General features: G+C 33.9%; 1 protein-coding gene across 23 annotated transcripts in view; it reads right to left on the reverse strand.

The window, feature by feature from the left end:
- The window catches only part of tcf7 (transcription factor 7), a 65,061-nt gene that overhangs the window by 43,071 nt on the left and 9,496 nt on the right, over positions 1-12,494 (reverse strand). For all 23 annotated transcript variants that reach the window (XR_007138965.1, XR_007138968.1, XR_007138967.1 and 20 more), the window contains exon 4: positions 5,229-5,355. Coding sequence is in view for 18 of the 23 variants with exons in the window: in XM_047805587.1 (XP_047661543.1) it covers positions 5,229-5,355 (127 nt within the window). In the remaining 5 variants the exon portion in view is untranslated. The remainder of the gene's footprint in view (positions 1-5,228; positions 5,356-12,494) is intronic.

The following is a 12,494-nucleotide window of genomic DNA, read 5'->3' on the forward strand; positions in this document are numbered from 1 at the left end:
AATTGTTTTGTTTAGGTGGAAATGGTTTTTGTAGTCTGGCTTCTTCACCTTCTTCTGGTATGATGCATGTGTATACATATTAACACTTTTATGATTAAGAAAGGATTATGATTTCTGTCCTGCTCAGTTTGAAGGGTTTATGTTACACTAATCTCACTGAACTATAATTTGTCACCATATACAGAGGGTGCCTCCACAGAGCAGAATCAGATTCAAATGCATGGATAATGTGACAAAGGGGAATTTATTAAGGAAAAACTGCAAACACGTGGAAACACTAGGGAAGACTAAGCAACTGAAATACAAAATAACAATCACAAACAGAAAACAAGCACCAGAAACCAGGAGACAATGACTCAGCAAACAGCAAGCACAAGACAGCAGGTATATATAGGGAGGACAATTAGTGAGACATATGGAGCATGTGTGCAGAGGCAGGAATTGGGAAGGATCGGGTGGGGCAAACACATGTGCAGACTACGAAAAAAGCACATGGGAATATAATAAACAAAGCCTGTCCAACAGTCCATTACAAATAGGCTTGTTTCAGTTTTCTCTGATAATTATTTTCTTCTCTTCAATATTTCTGAAGCAAATGAAATTGCTTTTAATGTTAATCAACATTAATATATATATTAAGCTTATGAGTCTTTCAGCTTTTTTATGTTTTTGATCAAATTGGTCGATAAACAGAGTGGAAATAATAATGTTATCTTGCTACTAGCTGAATCTCCTTTGGGTACACAATATGCAAAATAATATGGTGTTGTACAAACTCTTGCTATTTCACATTTGAGGTAAGTGCATGGGCATGACTATTTCCATTTCATAGCTATTTTCTAAACAGAGGTTCTTTTATTGTGGCATGTTAAGAGTTTTTTTAATTATCACTAGGATGAGCCTTTAAAAAAATTACAAAAAAAGGGACCACCAACAGGGAAAAGGAGTATTAACTGCACTGTGTGAGGTTGTCAGGACAGAGCCCGGACTTTTGGCCACGTGCCTTTATTTATCTTCCTCGTCACGTGTCTTCCCCGCCTTCATCTGCTCCTCCCTGTCTCCACACCTGATCTATATTGTGTCATCATTGTCTTTTATATTTAAGCGGAATCATGAGTTACGTTTACCCTTCGTTATGTCTAGTCATTGTTAAGTGTAATCATTTTTATTGTTTTAGTTATCATCTTTTTCTGTCTTTTCATTATTTATTAAACCCTTTCATTTGAAGCTATCCTGCATACAGGTCTGTCTCCTTCCATCATGGTTGTGACGAAGTATAATTCAGAAATAACATTCATACATTTTACAGTCAATGCTATGTTGCACACTTACTGGCTAGCTTGAAGATTCAAAGATTAAACAGCTTTAGCATCGTTCTGTGAGTAAACTTGCAAAACTTGCCAAAGATTTGCATCATTTAAAGTGCTACTTTTTCTTACATTTTACAGTCAATGCTATGTTGCATACTTACTGGCTAACTTGATGATTCAAAGATTCAACAGCTTTAGCATCATTGTCTAAGTAAACTTGCAAAACTTGAAAAAATTGCAATTTAATATCGATATTATTGTGTTTGGAAAAACCCAACGAAAACACCCATGAAACTCAGACATCAGAATAGGTCTTCCCAACATGGAAAACACAGTCTACAATATATATTACTTCAATAGTAGTATTAACTTTAGATCAATTAACATTGCCACATTAGTTAGAAAGTAAATAATTATAAACTCATGGTAACTTATTTTAGCTGGTTAGTTTGTTGCTTACACTTTTACAGAGGAAGCCATGTTTCCCCACTTTTTAGCTATAATGCAACAATTTAGTGTCCTTAATTCTAATTATAGCAATGCAGTATAGGATTTACTGATATTTATGGATGGAGGGATGAATGGATGGATGGCTGGATGGATGGATGGATGGATGCACATACTTATAAATAATTTTTCAATAAATTTGTCGCATCAGGTTTAGCATTTTAACTGAAAACACTACACTTTGGTGTACATACTGTAATGAACTTACTCTCTCTGGACAGGTTAAAGTGATAAATGACCTAGTACTGTCCTCTAATCAGGGTTGTGTTTCCTTGCTGGTGTTGCTTGACCTTAGTGCCAGTTTTGACATCACTAATCATACTATTCTCTGTGATAAACTTGAAATATTCTTAGAGCCCTGTATTGTTCACACTACATTGACTATCAAATTTTGCATTGATTATAACAATTCTACTACTGACCTTTAAAGCAATGCAGTACCTGAGCAAACCTTTTTTGATTTGTCATGCCTACTTTAATTAAAATTTGCAGGCTATTTAAAGCACTGCAGTACCCGAGCAAACCTTTTTTGATTTGTCATGCCTACTTTAATTAACATTTGCAAGCTATTTGTTCAGTCCTCAAATAGTGAATGTTACACTAGGAGTTAGTGCTCATAGCCTCATAGTAAAATAAAAGAGCTTGAGAATGTCTGGGTATAAAGTGTGAACTAGGGTGTTTGGATGGATTAGGATAATGATAAATACACCAACAACAACAAAAAAAAACAAGTTTGCAAAAATTACTGTGTCTCAAAAACATCTGAAATAATGTATTGAAAATTTTAACATAACAAGAATACGACACAATCCCCATGGTGAAGTTTTGGGGCTGCTAGTTCCATGTGCCAGAAAATTTTAATATAAAACCTTATGTTATCTACTAAAACATGTATAAATCATGATGAATATGAATTTTAACTTTCAACATGCCAATGACACCAATTTGAATTTCTTCTTGTCCCCTTTTCTCGATTTAATTTATAGGTTGTTAATTCGCAATAAAGATAAAAATTGTTTCTGACACAATTGGGTTCTACAGCAGGACAATGATCCAAAACACACCAGCAAAATCACCTCTAAATGGCTGAAGAAAAACAATATGAAGACTTTGGAGCGGCCTAGTCAAAGTCCTGACATGAATCTTATTGAGATGCTGTGGCGTGACCTTAAACAGGCAGTTCATGTTTGAAAACCCTCCAATGTGGCTGCAAAGATGAGTGGACCAAAATTCCTCCACAGCGCTGTAACAGACTCATTGCAAGTTATTGCAAACGCTTGATTGCAGTTCTTGCTGGGTGCCCCAACCAGTTATTAGGTTTAAGGGACAAGCATCTTTTCATACAGGGCCATGTACTTTGGGATTTTGTTTTTCTCTTAATAATAAAAAAATATCTTTGACTAATATTTAAATTTGTTTGATGATCTGAAACATCAAATGTGACACGTCAAAACAATAAAAAATCAGGAAGTGGGCAAACACTTTTTCACACCACTGTAAATAAATAAATAAATAAATAAATAAATAAATAAATAAATAAATAAATAAACAAACGTGTCATAGATTGAGCTAGAACAAAATTGTCAAGCTATAATGAATAGTTATAGTCAACATTAAAGTGTTCATAACTAGAAGATTTCCTCACATGGGTTCTCTTACCACGGCTATACTGATGATACACAACTTATCTTCTCTTTCCCACCCTCAGATACCACAGCTTCTGATCGGATCTCAGCATGTCTGACAGAAATATCATCATGGATGACTGCTCATCAGTTAAAGCTCAATCCTAGCAAAACTGAACTGCTGTTCATCCCAGGTGATTCATCCCCAGGTCATGACAGGTCCTTGCTATATCCTTTGCACAACGATCTGATCTCCCCTTTAGCCACAGCTCACAACCTTGGGGTAACCATGGACAATCAACTGTCCTTTTCCTATCATGTTGCTAATGTGACTCGCTCATGACGGTTTCTTCTCTACAACATTAGAAGGATTTAGTCATTTTTGTCCACACAGGCTGCTCAGGTACTTGTTCAGTCTCTTGTCATTTCTAGACTGGATTACTGCAATGCACTGCTGACATGTCTACCTATGAACGCAATCTGTCCTCTGCAAATGATCCAAAATGCAGCTGCATGGTTTGTTTTCAACCTGCCAAAGTTCTCACATACCACCCCACTGCTGCGATCCCTCCACTGGCTTCCAGTAGCTGCACGCATCAGATTCAAAACACTGATGCTGGCCTACAAAGCCAAAAATGGACCAGCTCCCTCTTACCTCAAAGCCCTCAATACTCCTCACACTGCACTCCGCACCCTCTGATCTACCAGCACTGCTCGACTGGTTCCACCATCTCTCAGGGTAAGAGGCAAGTATACTACAAGACTCTTCTCTGTTCTGGCACCAAGGTGGTGGAAGGAACTTCCCCTAGAGGTCCGGACAGCTGAGTCACTGGCTATTTTCAAACGCCGGTACTTATTCAGGAAACACTTCAACTAGCACTTCTTTCCCTATCTTTTGCATATATATATATATATATATATATTTATATATATATATATATATACATATATATATATATATATATATATATATATATATATATATATATATAGTGATATATATTTATATATATATACATATATATATATATATATATATATATATATATATATATATATAAACAGAACCTTTGACACTTTTTCATTGTAACTTTGAACAATGTCTTAAACCCATGTTATCTTAAGTATGTAACCAAGTGAACCAGAGTTAATATATCCAATGTCAGAGATTTAAGCACTTATGTACGTCGCTCTGGATAAGGTCGTCTGACAAATGCTGTAAATGTAAATGTAGAAGATCTTTTCTTTTTGTGCCTTAGCCAATGTCCTCTTATCTGCCTAAAAGTATCTAAGGTTTGTAGTTTAATTATTGCCTGAATCAATATATGTCATAATTAATGACCTAACTCCAATTTTTTTTATTTTTCTTGTGTAATTATAAGATCGAGCTAGGCTATACTGTATGTATATGATATTCAAGTTTCTGCATGTCGGTTAGAGACAACTGTGTATAAGAGTTATTTTTTTTTGTAGGTGACTGTCATTCTAATAGCTATGTACTTGCGTGTGGAATGTGAATGGATTAATTTTAAACATCTTCACATATCTAGGCAAGCTTTTGATGTGTTTACGGTTCTGCTGTTTTTCAATTCCCGTTGCCAATTTTAACAATTTTAAAGCTGAAAATCAAATTGTTACCATTAACTCTTCCAATGTCAACTGAGGTGGCTATGTGAAACAGCTATTAATTTCTCCTTTGAATGTGAGTAGAATATATTGAAAACCCAGAAATTAAAATCCCTTTAAGAGATGTTGCATCATCACAAATGATAACTCACATACATACCTGTTTTTTGGCTCATATCTGATGTCAGATGAGAAGGACTGGGGTTGAAGTGTTCATTGCTGTATGGTAGAAGTGATGTAAGTGGGTGCATCCCATGAGGCTGCTGAACAACTGCCACTTTGTTAGCCTTCATTTACATATACAGAGAGAGAGAGAGACAGAAAGACAGACAGAGAGAGAGAGAGAGAGAGAGAGAGAGAGAGAGAGAGAGAGAGAGAGAGGGAGAGAGAGAGAGACCATTAATTATTATAGAGAGAACAACTTACATCTTCTTTAAAACATATCTATCCATGAGTATATATACAGTAGAAAAACAAATGTTCTTTTTGAATTATTAGTAGGTCTATATATTTGCAATTGTGCATGCCTTGAGTTTGTTACTTAATATTAACAAAATGACCAGCTATGAGTGTTTTCCCTTGTTCAGCACTTTTTTCCCTTTACTGGTGTTAAAACATCAGACATGTTTAACATGTTTATGTCAGGGCCCACAGAAACTATAATAGTTCATTTTTGGTCCATGTCGACTCAAAGCAGATTTTCAAATACATTGCTACCAAGCAAAATCTTCCACAAAATATAATCTGCTTTTATCTAAATGTTTTTGAACAAGAAAACCAGAAAAAGCAAAAAATAAAATAAAAACTGAAACTGGAAATTAATGATGGCCCCATTTCACTGTCCACCATGTGCCACTTTGTCAATTCACTCACATTACAGATGAAACACAGTACATTGTAATATATCCTTTTGGTTTTAAACATGTAGCGTTTTGAAGAGGAAATTAGAGGTCTTTTGGAAACCAAGGGCTGCTTTGAGAGTCATGTCTTTAATCTCTTATTTGAGCATTGACATATTACACATGAATTATTTGCTCACTCCCACTTTCCACCACAAGGGAAAACAACAATATTTTGTGAATAGGTTTCATCCTTTGATGAAGCCAGACTGAGTGTGTTAAATAAAATAAGAAGCTTCTCATGGCTGTGCTCTGAAGATGCATATCTCCTAACTGATTTATTTGTTGCCACCAAAATGTTATGCAAATCCATACATATTAAAGAGTATAAAATTACAAACAGGATTTAATCTTATCATCATTTGTGTGGACAGTAATATTACAGTTGGTGGAGAAAAACTTATCAGCTTTCAAAGCTGCCCACATTTGTTCAAACAGCAATATAAAGATGGTGACAAAACATGCAGAATATATAAATTGTGAACCTGTTTGGAAACTGTTTTGTGTGACCCTAAATAAAATGCCACAATATTTTCTGGTGAGACAGACAGTTGCTTACACACACTGTGTATAGAATTATTTTAAACTAAGTCAAAGTGAGACTAGCTAAAAAAATTCTTAAGCTGGCTTTAACACCTCTGTATGTATTTATCTTGTTAATTTTTTTCTTATTTTTGGACAAAGATCACTACTTGAACCGTAAATTTGCAATGGATCCATGAAAATCCTTAACAAAATCCTTTGTTTATAAATTTGAACAATGTTTTGGTTTCATTCAATAATTATTTGGGCCAAAGTATTGCTCAAATAATGCATGAAAAACTAGAGAGGTATTTTACTGCTGCCTGCTCTGAGTAAAAACAAGTCCATGCTGTCAGTTGTGCCACAATCTGGAAGTGATTTGGAATTTCTGAGGGAGAAAATAAAAGCCATCTAGCTGGAAGTTTGGAGGACATCAAAGACACTGCAGACATAACAAGATGGGTACGTTTAAACACACTCTGCACCCACACCTGATCCTACTATTTTTTTTGCAAAGATTGAACATCCTGCAGAAGGTCTACCAGGTCAGGAAATGTTGAATATTGTAAATATATATATATATATATATATATATATATATATATATATATATATATATATATATATATATATATATATATATATATATGATAAATTATATTTGTTGTGATATTTAATATATGATTGAATAAATGATATTTATTGTTTCTAGTTACCCAAAAGTCTATTTCTCAGTATTTATCAATATTTTGTATTTGTGTTTTGAAATTCCAAAATTAAATGGTCAAAGTTCTGACTTAAATCCAAATGAAAATCTGTGGCATCATTTTGAGAGGGAGAAAAATTGCGCTGAGGAAGTGCAAAAAATGCAAAATGCAAAAAACAAAATGTACAAAACTCATATAGACACATCCAAGACAACTCAAATTTGTAATTACTGCAAAATTCGCAATGACTGAATAATTATCAATGAATGTTTTAATTTTTTTTTTAAATTCTTTTTATAAAATACTTTATTCAATACTACTTTCTGTAGACAGTCATAAAAAAAGCAAAGTCAACACGATCGATATCCCAATAATTTCCTATTAGCTGAAAAAGCCAAAAGGTGACTTTGAATCACCACAAAGATATATATTATGCCAAATGCCAAGTGTTATTTCTGTTAATTACAGAGATTAAAAACAATGAAGTTAAAGTAAATTATCAGTCGACGATTATCAGGGACGATTATCAGTCATATTTTTTATGTATATTGTATACATTTATATTTTTTGTCAGTTTCGTATAAATATAACTCTTTATAATTGTATACCTAGTATACTATAGCGTACCTAAACCCTTCAGACCTAAACCCTATTGAGCATCTGTGGGGCATCCTCAAACAGAAGGTGGAGGAGCACAAGGTTTTTAACATCCACCACTCCTCTTATGAACACTGATGGCACTGAATACTTCAGCCCAAATTCTTTTTGCCTCTGACACAGCCAAAGACGTAGATATCAGATGTGGAATGTTGGCTTTTTCAAGAAACTCACTTATGAAGTATTATGAACATAATACTACAAACTACATTCTAAATATGTCCATCAATTCTTAGAAGAAATTGCATTTATTGAATCGCCCCCCGGTGGTCCAGCGTCAGGATCCTATGCTCTCATTGCAGTGGCCCAGGGTTGATTCCTGTGCAAAGATAAACCCAGCCACTGAAGAGTTATCTCTCAGTGCAGGACCAAAGCCCGGATAAAAATGGGAGGTTTGCGTCAGGAAGGGCATCTGGCATAAAACCTGTGGCAAATCTAATATGTGGACCACGTGATCCGCTGTGGCGATAGAATCATGTTGGACCATTATAATATGATGGAACAGACCTAATCATCTGGTTTATTGGCACATCAGCAGCTAATTAACTGATATTTAAATAATATTCATTCCTGAGCAGACATTATTAAATTAAATGATTTAATATAATACTTTGCCTTACAATATTGCCACCTGAAATTTATCTGAAAAGAGTATCACACTCAAGTGAGCGTTGATGTACTTAAAATGTAACCATGGTGGATTAAAAGATCAATGGCACCTCTAAGGTGGATAGAATACTTTCTAAAGATCTTCAGTGGCTCATCCTTCACCTTCATCCACATGTGTGTTATACTTCCCTCTTCTATTATATTTGTCTTCAAATCAATTAAAGTAAGACCTAGTGTGCTATTAGCACACTGCCGACACCTTTTCTCTTTAATCTTCATAACATGGTTCTATTGATTGAAACATCGATTTAATGTTCAGACTCTTCCTTTTATCATGCAGACCTCAAAAGACATCCTCTTCTTGTATGGGGTTTACTTAAAATCTTTCATCTTATGGATAAGATGGTTCAGGTATAACAAAGTCTGTATTAAATATATTATCTATGCAATGAAAAAATTTACTTGAATTGATAATTGATACATTTATATCATTTTCAATAAAATGTATAAATAGCAATTGTTACGTGCCATGGCACGTATTTCTTTGCTATTTGTGCAAAAACATTGAACAGCAAACTCTTTGTAGTTTTTTTTATTGTTTGTTTGTTTGTTTGTTTTGCATTTTGTTTGTACATTATTTGCATTATGGTTTTCTTAGTTTCATTCCTTTAGAATCGGCATTGTGCAGCCCTGTGTTTGTCAGTGTCCTGTAAACTGTAAATTATTGTAATTATGTGTGTTCAATGTTGTACAGCACAGTAAATAAATAAAAAAAAAAGCACCAAGTATCCTGCCGGACTATTTTTATTGTTGAAGTTGTATTGCTACAGTATTCTCATCTGAGGATAAATTCTCTCACACTGTGGCAATCACTTTTTTAATTCACTACCCCAGGGGAAAAAACACATTAAAATAGTAAAATAGATTTTTCATAGGTTCAGTCGAATGATAAAGCACGGAAGCTATGTTTCAAACTTCTAAATACAGAATTTTTATACTAAGTTGTCATGTTTTGTAACTCAGGAAAATGGGATGCACCTATTTTAAGATATCTACTAAAAAGCATTGTGGCAAATTTGTAATAAATAAACACAATATTTGATCTATTATAACACCCTAGGTGCTTTTACAGACTATAGACTGTTGTAAACTATATAAATTATAATAAACTACATATATTCATTGTTCAGTGATAGTTCTGCAAACTACCTCCTGAAAGCTGATTTGCTAAAGATGACCATGTTGATATCAATCAATCAATCAATCAATCAAATTTTATTTATAGAGCACCTTACAACTGCCAAAAGGAGCACAAGGTGCTTTCCAGTAAAACAACAATAAAAACAAAATAAATAGAATCAATAAGAACACAATGAACCATAAAATAGCAGTTGAAACCGGGTCTATATAATTCTTTTTTGAATAGTATGATCAAAAAAATCAACCTAAAATATTTTGGACTATACCACATATTTTGTAAAGAAATATTCTTATTTTCATGTACACAAACATGATTAGCACACTACAGTGACCACTTTGAGTATTGTTTTATTACATAGCAGTGGGTGCCTTACAGATTAGCACATAGAGCATTATACCAGGTTTCAGTTAGATGCATGACCACATCCTAGTTCATCCTACAGTAATAAGGTCAGTGTTAACATGAGACCCATGTTAATATCTTACTTAATATAATATATTAACACATTAATCTTTGCTCATTGTATGGTGTTGACAATAAATACATGGGGTTAAAAGCTGCAGACGTATCTGACAGCTGATGTATCTGACACCATTTCCTGTTTTCTAGATCTCTACTTGTCCTAGAGCACTCTTATGGCAGTTAAGTTACACACCTGCATCTGTAACCACAATTCAGTTAACAAATAACTGTTGGCTTCAGGTTTGAAGTGGATTAATTCCAGCATTAATGTACCATTCTGAGTCTTTATTTGCCCTGTTTGCTATTGTTTCCTAGAGTTCAATGGAACATACACTCTCTAACCAATTTTTTAGGAAAACCTGTATAGATTTATGCAATTATCGAATCAGCTATCTGAAATCATGTGTATGCATACAATTATGCAAATACAGGTCCACATTTTAGTGACTTTGGCCATATCGAGGTCACACAGAAGCCTCCATCACCTGCTACTCAGTGGATTTTTTTGTTTTTCACACCTTCCTGTGTAAACTCTAGACTGTTGTGTGTGAAAATCAATGAAAACAGCAGTTTCTAAAGTAGTCAAGCCAACTTGGCAGGCACCAGCAACCACATGGTCGATGAAAACATATGAATGTGTATATGAAAAATAAAGCCTCTAAATTCATAAGTAAATGCAAAAAATCTAAAACAATCAGTGCCCAGAACTAAGGAGCCCAGTCTGTCTACAATTCTGGGTTTCATAATTGCCATAAGATGTTAACCTGCCAAAGACTTATTATTTCCACCCACATAAATTTATCTGTATTTTTTTCATCTTTCATCACTAAGGCCACCAATGCAGCAAAGAAATCTACATAAACATTGTTTGTGGTGGCAGATGGTTCAAAACACACAACATGGTATTTTATGTTGCACTCACATATTGGGCTGCTTTCATACACTTTAAAGGCTAGGGGAAAATCTTTGACTTCTTTGAAAATATTTTTTGTGAAAGTAAGTGATTGATGCTCATGTTTACTACTGAATCATACCAGATTCCTTATTGTAATACGGTGTACCTGTTTAGCATAACTTTTCCTTTTCAGCACAAAAAGTGCTAAAAGCTGCACCAAGTTTTTTTTCAGTTTAGCCTACCATACCTCCTTCCTGTTCTGTGCAATATTGTTTAGATATCAGCATAGGCTATATTGATAAGTATAGTATGAAACCTTTATTTCAATCATTACTATAATAGTGTAACGTATGCTACACAAGATATGAATTTCAGTAAAAAAAAAAAAGGGAAATCACTGAGGAAATAGCTCTTTAATTGAAAATCATAGCTTACCATTATTGAAGAACGCATTAATTAATAAACAGAGAAATAACATAGAAAGAAATTAACCCTGCAACCTCAGAGATCTTTGAAAGATTAGCACATTACCTTGATTATAGGCTCCTAAGAATCCTCTAGATACTCATCTAAATAATCATTTAGAGGATATTTTTTACATATATTTATAGCCAAGAATGTCTGATGGGACAGTTGAGCCAGATGAAAATTAAAGTCCAGAGGAAACAAGTTCAATAAATGAAGAAATTAAAATAAATTTATTTAAAAGACAAAAACTGAAAATTTTAATGCATTCTGAAGTTAAAATATCCTGTGCATGCTCTGCAATTATTCACCTCACCCTCTGTTAATCCTCCCATCGATTTACCTCTTAGAAACCTCAAATTGCAATCAGACAATAATTCATAATTCAACATTATAGTTGAGGCCCGAGGAGATGTAACTAAAGTTTACTGCTAATGTATGCTAATGTTTATTGCATTCTGTTTCCCAGAATTAATTTATATCAATTGTACCCTGTTAGATTGATTGTTTAATCAATTATTATATCTAAATGTTTACTCTTAGTTTTTAGCTCATGGAGACAAGATAAACTGCAATGAAGACTAAAAAGCTGTCTATGGGAGAAACAGGGAAAATTTTATCAAAGCCACTGCATAAATATTGGGCATAGCTAATACAACAATCTGGAATGTCCTGAAATATAAGGAACTCATTAATGTAAAACAACCAAACTAGGAAAACAGCAGCAATTGAAGACAGAATCATTGTGACAGCTGTAAAGACACACCTCTCACCATCATAATCAATATTTCAAAAAAAGAAAAAACACTGATCAGCATTAAGCTTTGGAGTCAAGATTAAAAAGATTCAAGACAAGGCCAATTTGTGAAGAAAGAAAGAATATTTCATCTTTAATGTAACTCGTAATGTTAGCAACATGGTACTAATGGTAAAAGTATGGTAGCAATGAAGCATCCTGTCTGTGAATTTATAGAGAAATGCACCCAGTCAAATTCATCATGCAGCAAGA

This window comes from Tachysurus fulvidraco, chromosome 21, assembly GCF_022655615.1.
Source record: "Tachysurus fulvidraco isolate hzauxx_2018 chromosome 21, HZAU_PFXX_2.0, whole genome shotgun sequence".
NCBI classification, from domain to species: domain Eukaryota; kingdom Metazoa; phylum Chordata; class Actinopteri; order Siluriformes; family Bagridae; genus Tachysurus; species Tachysurus fulvidraco.